This window comes from Monodelphis domestica, chromosome 2 (assembly GCF_027887165.1).
Source record: "Monodelphis domestica isolate mMonDom1 chromosome 2, mMonDom1.pri, whole genome shotgun sequence".
Classification (NCBI taxonomy): Eukaryota; Metazoa; Chordata; class Mammalia; order Didelphimorphia; family Didelphidae; genus Monodelphis; species Monodelphis domestica.
The window spans coordinates 201,776,478-201,793,484 of NC_077228.1; the positions used below are offsets into that span (position 1 = coordinate 201,776,478).

Genomic DNA, 17,007 nt, shown 5'->3' on the forward strand with positions numbered 1-17,007 from the left:
TGGGTCCCCTGGCCTATGGGCCGGCAGGGGAGGAGTTAACTCCGGAGGTGCCGGCTCGACTCGCTGTACCTGCTGCCGCCGCCGCTGCCGGTGGGAGGGAGAGAGGGAGGGACAAGGAGAGAGGGAGCCGGCTGGGCGGCGGGAGCGCTCCAGTCTGGGCCCGCGCTGTAGCCTGGAGCAGAGCGAGAGGGCTCCGGGAGGAGTGGACAGGCAGAGAGGGGGGCACGTACGCCAGGGGGCGCGCCACTCTGAGGGGGTGGGCTCCAGGGCAGGGGGTGGTTCACCTCTGGAATTAGGGCTGCAGAGAAGAAGGGGTGCGAGTCAGTCCCACGCACATCTGGAAGAAGGGGGGGGGGCCAAGGGCGGCGGCGCCACTGGAGTCAAGAGGCGCGCAGGACATACATCTGGAACCAAGGAGCGGTCGCGCAGCTGGATCCGGAGAGGAGCTCAGAACGCACAGCTGGGACTTAGGGGTGGGGTGGTAGGCTAGCACCTCGAACAGCTGCAAGAGAGGGAGAGGGCGGGCGCACAGCTGGACTAAGGCAGGGGGCGGGGCCCAACGTAGACAGCTGGAAGTGGGAGGGGCGCGCCCCCAGGGAACTGGAGAATGGAACTGTGAGTCTAAAAGAGAGAAGCAGGTGAAGGGGGCAAGGTGGTACCCCAAGAGGAAGGGTAAAGGAAGATGCAGCTCACTCGCTGCTGCTTCGTGTTCCTGGTGCAGGGCAGCCTTTATCTGGTGAGTAGCCCTCCGGGAGCTGGGCAGAGTGGGCCCTGGGTCCCTAGGCATGAGGGAGTGGGGGAGGAACGCGGGAAGCTTCAGAAGACCGAAACTTTCTCTCCCACCCCCACCTCCCAACTTCCCGAGGTTGGAAGAGGAAAAGAGAAAGAGTCCCGGGGCTGAAGCAAAGAATCATGTGAAAAAGGGTTAACAGACCCGGGGGGTTGGGTGGCACGTCCCTTGCACAATTATTCCCGGGTGAGGGAGAGGCGTGGGAAATGGAAGGAGCTCGGAGGACTAGAGACAAATCCTAAAGGGTAATGGGGCCCTCTCTTATGGGACAGACCAAAGGGTGTTAGCGGGTGGGCCCCCGCTAGAGGAACTGATCTTTGCCCTCCGGGAATAGCGGTAGATGGGTAGGAGGGAAGAACTCGTTGATTTTCTTTGGGATAGAGGGCCCGGCCCTCTACCACTCCCCTAGTCTCTGCCGTCCCCCAGGCTGGAGTCAGATCTGGAAAGGGTCCGGTCCCCACCTCCCCGTCTCTCTCTCTCCTTTGCTCCCTCCCTTCCTCTCCGCCTGTTGTTTTCCTCTCTTCTCTCGGCTGCGCGCAGCCCAAGCCCCACAGGACCCTGGCAGCCGGCTCCCCGCCCCGGGCTCTCTCGGCAGCTGAGCGGAGCTCCCTGATTCCCTGTTCCCTTCTCCCTGCTTTCCGTCCATCGCCACGGAAACCGGCCCCCCTCCCCAAACTCCTGGGCTTCTCCCAATGGCCACTTCTGTGTTTCTGACCCAATCCCCTGGCCGAGCAAGGGGAGTCTCTTACCCTTGTTCCCCAGTCCTTACCTGGCCCCGACCCCAAAAATGTCCCCTTTTCTTTCCCACCAGCCCTACACCACTTCTTAAATCTTAGGTAGAAGCTCGATCCCCAGCTGCACGCTTCTGGCCCCGTGCCTCATCAACTAATCCCACCCCTCCCCCACCCTCCATAAAACAGCCCTCTCTTCTCAGCCAGCCAGCCACCTGTGGCCTCCATCTCTACTCCATACACCTCCATCCCCAACTATACACATCTGGGTCTGGGACTTGTAACACTTAACCTCCCTTCAGGACCTGAGTCCTCTCCTCCTTTATCCCCAAATCTGGGAGGCTCATCCAGCCAGTCAATAAACATTTATTAGCACCTAGTAGGTGCCTGACACCTGAGACACAGTCTCTGACGCTGACAGGAAGAAGGAAAAGGTATTTCAAAGGGATCAGTATTGCCCTTCAGAAAAGTAAGGGCATCTTCCTCTTATCACTAAATAACCTCCTTTTTAGCACTGCCTCTTTTCCAAGTTGGGGACCAGGGAGCTGTCCAGCATTTCCCATATGCCATACAGTGGACCTAAGTCAACATCCGGAGACACACTTACAAAAATACCCCTGCACACATACTGTGTTACCTTCAGGCAACCATGTTTGGGCTGGATTCCCTCAGGTTGTCCATATGCTTGGACTTCCTTTCCTTCCCTCTCTCCTCCAGAAAATTAGTCAAGGGAGAGGAAAAATTGGCATTCTTTAACTCAGCTCCCTCCCTCTCTCTCTCTCTCTCTCTCTCTCTCTCTCTCTCTCTCTCTCTCTCTCTCTCTCTCTCTCTCTCTCTCTCTCTCTCTCTCTCTCTCTTTCTCTCAAACAACAAATATGTGTCTATTATACGAATATATACATACATACACACATATAACATCCCCAGTCATGGCTACAAGCTCTTTGTGGTTTGCTCCATGTTGATATTCCATTGTCTATTAGTCGTTTTTATCCCTGGGCATTGGTTTCCAAGTAGGATCTCCTGCTGTAAACTGAACATGCTCTCTCAACCTGGAGACTGTGCTACTTCTATGCTAGTAAGATTTCAAGAGGAAGAGCACCATTATTGAAAGTATAACAATGATGATGACAATAATAATAGCAGCAAAAACTCACCTATACTGCTTTAAGATTTACAAAGGGCTTTCTTACAATAACCCATTGAGATTTATAATGTAAGTATTATTGTTTCTGTTTTATTGATGGAGAAGCAGGCTTAGAAAAAGTAAATGATTTGTTTCTGGTCACATAGCTTAGGAAGTGTCCAAGTTGGAATTCAGACCCATATCTCTCCTGACTCCAGGTTCAATGTTCTTTCTACCATAGAAGGATAGGGAATTGGGGATGTGAGGAGTGAGAAGAGAACAAGAATGGAGCAAGGTCAACTGTCAGCTCAGGACCACAGGCATTCAGGGTGTGATATGAGTTTAAAGTGAGAAGGAGAAAAGGGTGCTCCTTTGTTCAATCAATCAACCAACCAACAAGTGTTTATGGCACCTATGCACCAGGTCCCTGCTAGGCACTAGGGATAAAGGTACAAAGAATGAAAAACCCCCACTTTCTTTTTTTAACCCCTACTCTCTGTGTTAGAACCAATACTAAGTGCCAGTTCTGAGGCAGAAGACCAGTAAAGGCTAGACAATGGAGATTAAGTGACTTGCCCAGGATCACAAAGCTAAGAAGTGTCTGAGGCCACAATTGAACCCAGGCCCTACCGTTTCTGGGCCTGGCTCTTAATCCACTGAGTCACCTAGCTGCTGGAACAACCTCTACTTTCAAGGCACTTGAAATCTAATGGCAGAGACAAGATGTACATATGAAGTACATACAGCATAAAAACAAAACTAATAAATTCAAAGTAGATGAATACAAAGTAGTTTGGGAAGGGGTGGACACTAACTGTTGGGGGTTTCAGGAAAGGCTTCATGGAGAAGATGTCACTTGAGCTATATCTTCAAGGAAGAGAGGAAAGGGTGTCACAAACCAGAGATGATGTCAGTAACAAGGAAGTGGAAGAGGAAGAAAGAACTTGGCCACTTAGGTTTGCTACAAATGGAATTCTCACTTTTCTCTCCTCCCAACTCACCAGGTCATCTGCGGTCAAGATGACTCCCCTCCTGGCTCTGATGACCCTGAACATGATGATACTGAGGGACAACCTCGGTCCCGGGTGCCCCGGAAACGGGGACATCTTTCCCCAAAATCCCGTCAGATTACCAGTTCCACACTTCTAGGGCTGCTGGCCCCACCAGGAGAGTCTTGGGGGGATCCAGGACAGCCCCCTGCCCATACTCACCATAGCGCTGCATCTCCAGCCAAACTGAAAAAAATATTTGGCTGGGGCGACTTCTATTCCAACATCAAGACAGTGGCATTGAATCTACTGGTCACAGGGAAGATCGTGGACCATGGCAATGGTACTTTCAGTGTCCACTTCCAACATAATGCCACTGGTCAAGGGAACATCTCAGTCAGCCTAGTGCCCCCCAGCAAGGCTGTGGAGTTCCACCAAGAGCAGCAGATCTTCATCGAAGCCAAAGCATCCAAGAGTTTCAACTGCCGGGTAGAGTGGGAGAAGGTGGATCGGGGCCGGCGGACCTCACTCTGCACTCATGACCCTGCCAAAACTTGCTCCCGAGATCATACACAGAGCTCAGCTACCTGGAACTGCTCCAAGCCCTTCAAGGTCATCTGTATCTATATTGCTTTCTACAGTACAGACTATCGGCTGGTCCAGAAGGTCTGCCCAGACTACAACTACCATAGTGATGCCCCCTACTATCCTTCTGGGTGATTCCCTGGAGAGGGTAGAGGGGAGGGCCTTCAGAGACCCTTCCCTCCCCACCAGGGGTTATAGGGGGATTTCACCACCAGAGGAAAAGGAGACCTGGGGGCATGGGGTGGAAAAGAAACTGGATTCCCAGGCAGAAAGGTCTAGTGGAGAGAGAACTGTGGGATATGATCAGAGTAAAATCAAGGAAGAAGGAAAAGGAAGAAAGCCTTGGAGTGGGAGCTATTGTATAACCTTAAACATGTGAAATAAACTGAGCCTCACAGGAGACTATGAGTTGTGGGTAGATACTGAGTTCCAGGGGTCTGGAACTATTAGAGGAGCCTCTGGTCAGAATCTAGAGTTAAGTATCTCAAGGGATTATGTTATATAGAGGCACCTAGAACCTTAGCTCCTTGACCACTGTACTCAAAAAGAGACAGCTATGAGATGGTGGATATCTTCAGAAAAAAGTACAAAGTTGGAAGGACTCAGGAAAGTTTTGCAGTCAAGAGAAAGGCATTCCCAATAACCTGAGTAGAAATACTAAAGATGAACTTGGGTCAGAGCAAACAACCATCTTTGTGTTTGGGAGTTGCCAGCACCTAGTCCTTGAAGATCAGTAGTGTGAAGTGGGAGGGATAACCATCAATCATCAAGGTTAATCAAGGAGCACCCTCCCCCTTCCCCTCCCCAAGTCACATCCCATATCCTCAAGAGCCACTCTTCCCTGCTAATTAACATCTCTAGGGTGATCCTACCATCTACTCATAGACAATGTTGGGAGGCATACTCCATGATAGGACAGGTTCCACCAGGGTCATGGGGGAGAGGAGAATCTAACCCCAGCAAATGGTTCACTGGTCACAGATGGAAAGACATCCAGACACTGTACTAGCATTGATCTCTCCTCCTCTGCCCCAATGCCTACTGAGTCCCCTCCTCCTGTATTGGGTACGTAGCCCCAAGGGAATACACTTGGGAGGGAAGACAGAACACCCAATTCCCCTCTTCAACCTTTGCTTCCTCCACCTAAGTTGGCTCTCAGGGGTTGCCAGTTATTTGGGAAGAAGCAAGGCTGAACGAGACAGAGGGCACTGGGTCCCTGTTTCAGATGTTCTGTGGTATCTGTATTGTGTGTGGGGGTATGGTGGGCTGGAAGGGAGGGGGGGGATGTCTTGTAAAATTATCTTGAATGTGGACTTCTGTTTGCAGACTCATGTTTTTGGAACAGAGAATAAAGCATTCCCAGGACTTGGGGATCTTAGTTGTCTAAATGGGAGAAATGACATTTGCCTTACCCAAACTCTATCCTCACATCATTTTCTTCTCACTAATTGGTCCATCTCAGCATTTCTAGTCTTAGAGATGAGAGCCAAAGAGCTCATGATGGGTGTTGGGGTGGCCAGCAGCAGACTATGGAATTTCTTTTCATTCTTCCTATCCTTCCAAAAGTGAACATAATGCAGATAAAGAGAAGAGCTACAGAGCAAGGATCACTGAGCTGTTTGAGGATATTTGGGATGGCTAGGTGGTCAATTAGATAAAGAGTTCATGTTGTTAAATCAGACTTCAGAGAGTGTGTGACAGAGAAAAAGAAAGGAAGAATCATGGAAAGAAACCCAGGTTCTGCTCAGAGTGTGGCCACTGAATTGCTGTGTGACCTTGGGCAAGTTGCTTCCTTTTGAAAAATGTTTCCCAATTTTTTTCATCTCTAACATGAGATGTTATTCCCAGGAACTTCTAAATTTGGACTTTCTAGAAAATTTATGACTGGGTGCTTATGAAACATAGAAAGTACTATTCCTCAAATTTTGGTATTATTATTATTGTTGTTGTTATTATTATTATATTATTATTATTGTTTGTGCCTGTCACCGCCACCATCCCACACTCCCCAAAGGAGGCAACTGTCATGCCTCATGAAGAGTCAGTCATAAGAGCTGATGCCATCAGCTTTTCTCTGGGAGGAGATGTAGGGAATCAAAGGATGTGTCAACAAAGGAACAGGCGGTGAGGGGCGACCTGAAGGGAACCAACCACCCAATACCGCCTGTCAGCAGCAGATGAGACAGTGGGGTCTGGGAGAGTATGGTTACTAGGCAACCAGTACTACTACCCATCAGCCTTCTGACCCTTGGCCCCAAGGAAGAGAGGGAGGTGCTTCAGGGGTCAGTTTGGGAAAGAAGAGCCACCCCAAAACTAGTCCAGGTCCCAGTCCCTTTAAGAGGTGTTTAGAGGATTCAGACATCAGGACCCTTCAGTCTCCTTCACTCTCTTAATATGCGCTGTCAACATTATCATTTTTACAGGTTGGGGAAGACAAAGAGGACCTTGGCATTTGGCTAAGTAAGTTCTCCTTCTGGGGGCAACCAGGATATGTTATTGCCTCTGGGTTGGAACCAGGGGATGGGGTGTTAGGGCAAGGGAGGATGGAGATGATCAGTGATGGTAATCCATTTACTCTCCCCCTCTCACCTTTAGAGATCCTCCCCTCCATCTCCCCAAGACTCAACCTGAAAAATGAGTTATACTTCACTTGTTCTCCTTGACCCCCATCCTGCTCCTCAAACCTGCAGAGATCCAGCTGCTGGTAGCAGCTGTACACCCAGGGCCTTGCATGCCCGACAAGTGCTCACCACGCAGGGGGTTGTTCCATTTTAATTACTTCATTTCACACCCCATGATGCTCTTCCCTCCTACCCACCCCTCCCTTTCTGACAAGACCAAAAATGCTCATTCTCAGCCTGTCTCATTGATCCATTTCCTTTAAAGCAGCACAGTCAAGTAGAAAGAGCCCTTGGCTCTGGAGTTAGAGGATCAGGGTTCAAATCCTTCCTCTGATGCTGACTGCCTGAGAATCACTTGGTTTCCCTGGGCCTCAGTATCTTTTTCTATAAAATGAAGTAGTTGAAAGAGGTCCTTCCAGCTTCAAATTGATGATCCTATGCAACCTACTCATTCAGTTAACTGGATAACCCAATTTCTTGACCATATTTCTTCTTTCTCATTCCTGATATTCTGTCTTTCCATAAGCCGTGTTATGGAAACTGCCCCTTCCTCTGCTTCCATATAGGCTTTGGACCACTCCCTTCAAAACTCCCTTCCTTTAGAATGCTGGGGGAAAGTCTCTGTATCTCGAAAGATGACCAAATCCCTGGAAAGTACTGTCTAACCTCCTTTCCTCTTTCCTTCAGGCTTTCTATCCCTAACTTCTTTTTCTGTACTCAGGATGGTAGGTCTGTTTTCTCCTTCCTTCCCCACCAAGTAAAAGTTTCAGGGGCTTTCTTCTGCTTAACCCAACTGTCTATTTATCATTCTCTCCCTTACCCACGTCTTTGCCAGGATGCTGGGTACATGGTCTCATCAGATTAATTACCTGTCCTAACATGTGTGTCTGAAATTACATGTTCTTTCTCTGTTGGCTGGGATGGTGTCTCCCTCCTCCTTAGAACAGGAGCTCCCTGGAGTTAGAAAGTTTCTTCTGCCCTGAAGAACCACATTCTATAGGGCCAATCACAGTTCTATCTAGTAACAAGAACCCCTAGATTAGATTTCAGGGCATTTGTTCTGGCAATAATAATTTATTAAGGGCCTTCTATGTGCAAGGCACTGTTGACACAGAGACAAAAAAAAAACGAGCTAGACCCTGCCCTCAAGGAACTTACAATGAACATTGTACAAGAAGAAACAACACAAACACAGATAAGTCCATCCACAATATGTACAAATTAATTTCATGAGTGGGTGTGGATGGGGAACTACAGCTCTGTCCTCCCCTCACACAGATTACATAACCTCATTGGGCCTCAGTTTCCCCATATGTAACTGTGTGAGTCCTTGTTTTCCTGTGGGATATTAAGGGAACTGCATCATGTGAAAGCTCTGTTTGAATGTCAAGTGCTCTGATGGTTCCTCTTGGTAAGAGTAGAGGGAGAAATGACAGTGGAGCTAGCTGTCTTCCCTCCTTCATCCCATTCTTTCTGTGGATGAGCAAGCGGAAACTGAGTCACCCACATCCCTTCTCTCTAGTGAGAAGCATCAGTGACCTGGGCTTGAGGCACAGCTCCTGTGGTGAGGTTTCCTCACTATGACGTGGACCCTGGCTCTTGGAGAGATGAATGGTGGGTGGGTGGGCAGCTTGGCTAGGGAAGAAGGATCGTGATGCTCGGACATCTGGGTCATGGTGTGCACGGGGAGTTGGGGGGGGGGGAGTAGGGAGGGAGGCAGCAGGGGTACAGAATGAGCTAGTTAGTTGTTCCAGATTGGGAGATGAATCCAATGTCGGGGTTGGGAGTGGGAGAAGAGAAATGTCACTTCCGAAGACTCCAAATCCTATGGTATTGCCAACAGAGCTGGTGACTCTGTGTGTGTGTGTGTGTGTGTGTGTGTATCTATGTGTGTGACTGTATGTGCGTGCATGTGTGTAGGGATAGGCAAGGGGATGGACGACACCTAGCAATATGGATGCCCCCCAACCCCATAGGGGGTGAGCTTGGAGAAATAGGGGAGGCACTTTCTAATCACCCCAAAGTCACCAGGGCATCAGCAGTTGCCTTCCCTATTCCAAGATGGTGGACTACTGGTTTGTCCTCTCTCAGTTCCCTCGAATGGCTGAGGAAGTAGGACTGTTGGAAAGGACTGGCCCCTGGAGAGAAGTGGCATGTGAGAGGGGGCTTGGAGAGGAAGATCTTGTTTCTTGGCAGAAGACAGATCCCAAATCCAGGCTTGGGGATGGTGGAAGGAGAGTGAGGTCTCTCAGTTTTTTACTCTCCAAGTGGCACCTCGCCAGACAGCCTAAGGCAAGGAGAATCCAGCACCTCCTGGGCCATGGATGCAGCCAAATAGGTTTCTTTTCCCCCAGATGGTTGGCCAGGAGGACTGGTTTGGAAACTGCTCTGGATAAAAGGAAGAGCCAATCTCTTTGCTTCCTGCCATGGGTTTCCAATATCTTCAGCTTCACTTCCAGTGTGGCTGACTAAATAAGGGGATTCTATTACTGGTTCTGTCCTCGTGTGACACCTCGAGTGAGCCACTTTATGTCTTTGGGCCTCAGTCTCCCCGGGTGCCTATCAGATACCTCGAGTTTGTCAGGAGGGCAAGTCTTTTATTTTGAAGTGAGATTGCTTTGAAAAGCTAAAATACTCCCTCAATATATTTCCTACCCTTCACCTCCAGCTCTGGGCTGGGGTCATCCAAATCGGCTTCATACATAGCCCTGGTGGGCGCAGAACCATTCTTCACCACCCACAGTTTTCCTCCCGTTCCCATTGGAAATAACACTGGCCCCAGAACTCAAGACTCTGCTCCACCAAGTCCCCATCCACTTTCCAGTGTAGCTGACATAAGATCCTCATTAAGGGCCCGGCTGATCCCCGCCAGATGGGATCTTAATTTAATTAAGACCCTTTAATTAAGACCTGCAACCACACAGCTTTGAAACTCCCGACTGAAGTAAGGTGATTGGTAAGAGGGGGAGATCCCGGCGCCACCAAGAGCATTCACAGGGCCAACAATCCTGCTGGGGGCTAGGGGTGGGCAATGACTCCCCCATCACACTTGAGGGGGGCTGTGGCTGTCCTTTGAGGACAGGGATCATGTCTCCCCCAACGCAGCTCTCTGGAAGAGCAGGCAGGGGCTGTCTCCCCCGGAAGGCAAAGCTCTCCTTGGGGGAAAAGTATTTCCTCTCTCGCCCTGGGGACTCCCCTGATCCATGGACTGTGTCTCTCCCCGATCCCACTCCCGGGAACGAGGGCCACGTTTCATGGCCTCTTTGCTCTGTCTTCCTCATACCAAACTAGAACCTAAACAACTGGAATAGGAGATAGATTTATGTAGGACTTAAAGAGAAGCAGAGACACTCATTCAGGCATGCAGAGAACAGAACCGGGAGTCCAGCCTAAGGGCAGCCTGCTAAGACGTACCCCCGGAAGTCAAGGACTCCCCTAGGGGCAGCTCGGAGACCCCGTCTCTGGGCATCGCAGGGAAAGACTCTCTTTCCTTTCGAGCCACAGTGAAAGCAGGCCATCACCTGAACAGATTTGGAGTTGGAGCCTATTAGAGGATCAGAAACCCCTTGGGGAGAGCAGCCTGGGGCTCGCTCTTGAAAGCTGTTCTCCCTTCCTGTTTGGGAACGCCTCTTTGCAAGTCACTCAGAAAATGCTGGTTGACTGCTCGGATGGTTGGGTTCAGTGGGCGGCCCGGACAGAGCGGAAAGGGCAGCCCCGGCCCATGAGGGACCTTTTTGGGCTTGACCATGCCTCTCTGCTACTAGCTTTGGCTTTTCTTTTCTGCTTTTCAGGAACAGAGGAGAAGGAAGCAGAGAATGAGAAAATACATGCTTGTTCATTGGACACATTTAAAAAGGAAACAGCAGCTCCCATCAAGTCAGCCCACTTGAGTTTGAACGTAGGTTCTGACACCTACGTGGGCGCTGAATCCCTGTGAGCCTCAGTTTCCTCCCCTGTAAAATGGGCCTAAGATCGTTGTGTTGAGGGCACTCTGTAAACCTTTTAGTGGGAGATAAACTTGTGTTATTATTCCTGCGAATGTCTTTCAACCAAATATCTTTGAGAGGGCTGAGGAGGGAGATGGAAAGAAAGCCAGGTAAAAGGACACGGAAACAGAACGGGGTAAATCATTCCGTTTTTTAAATTGTATTAGGCTGTAACTTGTTTGTGTGTCTGGGGGTGGGAGCAGGGAGGGAACGGCAGAGCCCAGGGAAATAACACCCCATTTTCCTTTCACCTTGTTTCCCGGCCTCCGATAGGGCCTGCTGCTGCCTCATTCGGATGCTGCCATCTGCCACATCATATCAGATATCAGATCTGGCGGGTTGGTGGTGGATTCTCTCCCGCCCCCACCCCGCCCCCCACCCCCGGCCTTTTTTTTTAATGCAGAGGATCTGGCTCAGGATGTCACTCCACTGAGCAGAACAGGAAATTGAGGGGGAGGCAGAAGGTCTGAGATAGAAGCCTGGGAAAAAAGGGAGAAAACTGGAAACATCAATACTGTTGAAAGAGAGGAAGGAGAAGGAAAGAGAATATGGAAGAGGGAGATGGGGACAAAAGGAAGGAGGAAGAAGGGGGGAGCAGAAGCGATGGATAGGTGCTGGGCCTGGAGTCAGGAGGACTCATGAACTGTGAGACCCTGGGCAAGTCACTTGACCTTGCATGCCTCATTTCCTTATCTGTCAAATGAACAGGAGATGGAAATGGCAAACTGCTCCCAGATCTTTGGCAAGAAAACCCCAAATGGGGTCCAGAAAAGTCAGACATGGTTGAAAGATAAGAAAACAACAAAGCAAGCAGTGTTGTACTGATTCTTGACTCTTTCCAGAAGAAAGGATTAAGTTCAAGGGCAGTGAGGTGACTCAGTGGAGAGAGACCAGGTCTGGAGTCAGGAGGTCCAGGGTTCAAACACTTGGAATGTGTGTGATCTTGGGCAAGTCACTCAACCCCAATTGCCCAACCCTTGCCATGACACTTGGAATTAATACTCAGAGGGGGATACTTAGAAATAATACCCCCCAAAATGGGTAAGGTTTAAAAAAAAAAAAGGGAGACAGCTGGGTGACTCAGTGGATGGAGAGTCAGGCTCTGACCCCAGACACTTCCTAGATGTGTGACCCTGGGCAAGTCACTTAACCCCCACTGCCTAGCCCTTACTGCTCTTCTGCCTTGGAAACAACACACAACGTGGATTCTAAGATGGAAGGGTTTAAAAAAAAAAAGCAAACAATCCAGAAGCAGGACTCTGGGTCCAATTCGTGACCACAAATGACTTTGCCTTTTCCTGTGCCAAATTTTTCCATTTGGGAGAGGCTCAAACCTTTCTGCTCATTTTTCTTGCTGGTTGGACAGGTGACACAGATGAAACCTACATATTTGATCCTAAAGATCAATAGGGTTAAGTGGCTTGCCTAGGCTCACAAAGCCAGTGCCTGGGGCCAGATTTGAATTCAGGAGTGGAATAGAAAAGGCACCATTAGGAGTCTAGGAGTCTACCCAGTTAAATCGTAGCTCTGATAAGACTCTGAACAAGTCACCTAAACTCAATGCTCTTTAGTTTTCTCATGTATAAAATGGGGATATTATCTCATATAGAAAAGCACTTTGTAAAACCTTCAGGGACTATTTAAATGAACTAATATCAAAAGATGAAGAAAGGGGACAGTGAGGCACAACTTGAGTGCTGTAACTGTATCCTTCCTGCCCTCCCTCCAAAAACCCCCAATTTGTCATCAGGCATGACCTCAAAAGTCAGATCTTGGTCATTCAAAGAAACTTTGACTATCAAGCTGAGAAATCATCCAACACCCCCTTGTTTCCCTTCCCCAAATAACCTTTGTTGCCCAACGTACAACTTCTGAAGGATGCCTGCCAGTGGCTAGCCGAATGCTGCCCCCCCCCCCAGGCTCTCTTTGCTAGCAATCTCTCAAAATCCCATTTTGTTTGCTTTTTAAAAATCCTTTCAGACATGCCCACATTTGGGATTTTCTTGGCAGATACTGGAGTGGTCTGGCATTTCCTTCTCCAGTTCATCTGACAGATGAGGAACAAAGGCAAACATGGTGAAGTGACTTGCCCAGGGTCACATAGCCAGCAAGTATCAGAGGTCAAATTTGAGTGTAGGGAGAGGCATCTTCCTGACTTCAGGTGGGGCACTGGGTCCACTAACTGCCCTAGAATCCCATTTTACTGACCTTAATCCTGGTCTCTTCTTGGTACAAGACAAATCATCCTTGTCTCCTTAGTCCTCAAGCTCTTCTGAGCCTTGCCATCTGTCCTGCTACTTTCCCTGCTAAGCATTGCCTGACCTTTCATTTGCCATGAACTAAATATAAACATAAACCTGCCTTTTATGTATCTCCCCCAATTAGAATATTGAGCTCCTTGAAAGCAGAAACCATCCCAATTTTCTTTTTGTGATCCCAGCCCTTAGCACAGTGCCTAACACACAGGAAATGCTTAATCAATGCCTTTTTCTTGCATTCTTCTAATGCAGGCCCACACCACCCAAGATGGCACATTATCTCTCACAGAACCTGCAGCCTCTCTCGGGAGCTCATTGCAGTGTCACAGACCCCCATTTCTAACTGTTTACTGATCAACTCTATCTGAACGTCCTCCTAGTGCCTCAAAAGTAACACGGCCGAAACGGAGTTTCTCTTTCCTTTTTAAAAAAATTTTAAAATTTAAAATTTCACTATTTTTCAGTCAGCCTGCATTCCAGTTCTGGAGGCTCTCTGACTTTTCTTTACCTTGCAGAACCAGTCAGTTCCCACGACCTGATAACTGTACCTTGGAAATGTCTTTGGCATCCAAAGCATCTCAGTGCTGGTAGATGACCTTGAAGGTCGTCTACACAGCAATTCCTGCCTATACAGGGGTTCTCGCTATAATATTCCCCACCCCACCCCCAGCAAAAAGAAAAAAAGAAAAAAAAAGAAAAGGCATCTAAACTCTGCAACCATATCTAGAAATGGGGAATTGGATATCTCCGGAACCAATTTATTTGGACAGCTCTAATTCTTTTCTAAAACAAATTTGAAAAGTTTTATTTATAACACTTGTTTTTGTATCTCCTTCATTTCCCTATAGATTCCTCCCCCTTCTCCTACCCAGTGAGCCATCTCCTGGAACAAGAAAAAATGAGAGGAAAAAGAAAGCAGTTCAGCAAGAGCAACCAGCATGTCAACGGTGGACAGCTCTAATTCCAAGAAGTTTTTACTTACATTGAGTTGAAATTTGCCTCTTCTTTGACATCTTCCCCCGTTACTTCCACTTCCCACCGTTGCCAATGCTCAGTACATGCAAGTCTTCATTACCACTTGACTGTCTACCTCTTAAGAGTTTCCACCTCTGTTCTCTCTTTTTTAATCTCTACTTTCTGCTTTAGTCAGGGCAAGGACAAGGCAAATGGGGGTAAGTGACATACAGTTAGAACACAGCTGAGGCCAGATTTACAGCCTGGTCTTCCCACTCCAGACCTGGTGCTCTATCCTTGAGCTACCTACTGCTCCCATCTTCTCTTTCTTCTAAATCATACTGCTTGGGGGGGGAGGGAAGGTCTCATACCTGCCGATTTGGTTATTCCTCCAATCTTTCCCCCCAAATTCGAGTGCTCGGAGGACATATTCCAAGCGTGAGCTCCCAGATTACTGGAGAAAATTGAGGGAAAGTGCTTGCTTTGGGTGGCTGCAGGGGGGCATGCAAAGGGGGAATGGAGCAGCCTCCTGAGAGCTGGCTCTGCACTGAGTGCCACATCTTCACCAACGCTGCCATTTTGAGCAGGGGTTGTTTCATTCTTAGTAATTGCAACCCCAGCATCTAGTCCAGTGTCTGGCAAAGACTAGGTGATTAATAAATATTTGAAAGGGGCCCTTAGGTGGCTCATTGTGAGGAGAGCCAGGTCTAGAGATCGGAGGTTCTGGATTCAAATTTGATCTCAAATCTGGCCTCAGGTACTTCCTAGCTGTGTGACCCAGAGCAAGTCACTTAACCACCACTGCCTAGCTCTTGGAACCAATACCTGGTATTGATTCCAAGACAAAAAAGGTAAGGGTTTTAAAAAAAATAAGTACTTGTTGAAACACTGAAAGATTAAACAACTTTAAAAGACTTAAGAACTCAGATCAATAAATTGATCAGTTGTGATTCTGGAGGAGAGATGAAGAAGAATGTGACCTACCTCCTGCCAGAGAAGTGATGCAGAATGAAACTTGTCTTTAGCCATGGTCGGTACGGGAATCTGCCTAGCTTAACTATGCATACCTGCTATACGTGTTACATTTTGCTGTTTTTCTTGGAGGGGAGGGAAAGATGAGAAAGGAAGGATTTTAAAGGAAAAAGTGATCATTGAAAAAATAAAAAATTTTAAAGTTGATTTATTATTTATTATAATATGATGGGCTTCCTTTTGCCCATCATCTGCATTCAAATGACTCTCCTGGCATTTAAGGCCTTTCTTAGTCTCCTGTCATTTGACTTTTCTAGCTTTATTTCATGGGGCTCCATTCCTATACTCTCTTGCTTCAGCTAGTTTGAACTACTTGCTTCTCCTGTTGAGAGGCTACAATTCTGAGCTCATGCTTTTGGTCACTGTTATCTCCTTTATGCCTAGTAGGGGATAGGGGGGCGGTGAGCTCTGCTTTGCAGGTCACCTAGCTATTCTTTAGCATTCAAATGTCTCTTCTTCCAGGAAGCCCTCCCTGGCCTCAATCCTTGTCCCCATTCTAAGTAAAAAATAAAATAAAATAACCTTTCTTCAAGCTTCACTAGAATACAGACTATATCATATTTAAACTTTGCATCTTCCCCAGAACCTCACAGGAGAATGGGTACATGGTAGACGTTCATGGTACAGTAAAGTCCCAGTCCTGGAATCAGAAAGACCCAAGTTCAAATTCAGCCTGAGATACATGCGAGCTGTGTGATCCTGGGCAAGACAGTTAATGCCATTAGCTTGTTTCCTCCTGTCAAATGAGAGAAATGACCAACAACTCCAGTATCTTTGCCAAGAAAACCCCAAATGGGGCGATGAGGTATTAGGCATAAATGAAAGAATCAAACCGCACTTGTTGAACAGGCTATAAGAGGTTGTGTTCTATTTCTAATGCCTAGTGAAAGTGATTAGAATAGGTGGCTGGTGGATTTTTGTCTCTGACCAAAGTGAACTAAAAATATTTGAGAAATACTGGTTTCTTCTGCCATTTACTAGCTGTCACAGAACCTTGCCATGTCTTAGTTTATCATCATATAAAACAAGGATACTGCCCACCTATTATGTCTGCTTCCTAGGGTTACTGTGAGGATCGAATGAGATCTGTGAAACTGTTTACAAACTCTAGAGGATATACAACTGTAAAGAATTTGTATTCCTTCTTCCTCAGAGATCTTTAGGAAAGGAGGTCTCATAGGATCCTTTCGTGGTTGCTCCCAAGCCTTCTAATTCAGGATTTAAAAAAAATTTTTTTTTACGTTTTAGTTTTACTATAGCAATTTAAGCCAACTTTTTTTTTTAATCTTTACCTTCTGTCTTAGAATCAATACTAAGTATTGGTTTCAAGGCAGAAGAGCAATAAGGGCTAGGTAATGGGAGTAAAGTGACTCACCCAAGATCACACAGCTAGGAAGTGTCAGGCCACATTTGAACCCAGGACCTCCCGTCTCTAGGCCTGGCTCTTTAACCATTGAGCACCCTAGCTGCCCCAAGTCAATTTCTTTTTTATGAATCTAGATTCCTAGGCAGCTAGAAGATGCAATGGATAGAACATTGGGTCTGAAGTCAGGAAAACCTACATTCAAATCTGGCCTCAGACACTGTGTGACCCTGGGGCAAGTCATTTAATGTCTCCATTTCCTCATCTGTAAAATGTAGCTAATAATAGCTCACATCTCCCAGGGTTGTGCCGATAAATAAGTGTAAAGCTTTTAATCCAGTGCCCAGCACATAGTTATTTGTTGTTCAGTCATTTCAGATATTTGATTCTTCATGACCCCATCTGGGATTTTCTTGGCAGAGATACTAGAGTAGTTTGCTATTTCCTTCCCCAGCTCATTTGACAGATGAGGAACTGAGGCAAACAGGATTCAGTGCCTTGCCCAGAGTCACACAGAGAGTGTCTGAGGCCAAATTTGAACCCAAGAAGCTGAGTCTTCCAGATTCCAAGCC

The 17,007-nt window shown here is 47.7% G+C and overlaps 1 protein-coding gene across 1 annotated transcript in view; it reads left to right on the forward strand.

Moving 5' to 3' along the window:
- NXPH3 (neurexophilin 3) overlaps nucleotides 1-5,609 on the forward strand; it is a 5,689-nt gene extending 80 nt beyond the window's left edge. Inside the window, exons 1-2 of the mRNA XM_001367483.4 lie at nucleotides 1-736; nucleotides 3,652-5,609. The exon at nucleotides 1-736 is cut by the window's left edge and continues 80 nt beyond it. Of these exons, the coding sequence (XP_001367520.2) occupies nucleotides 683-736; nucleotides 3,652-4,356 (759 nt within the window). The 5' untranslated portion in view covers nucleotides 1-682 and the 3' untranslated portion in view covers nucleotides 4,357-5,609. The remainder of the gene's footprint in view (nucleotides 737-3,651) is intronic.
- Nucleotides 5,610-17,007: the final 11,398 nt, after the last annotated feature.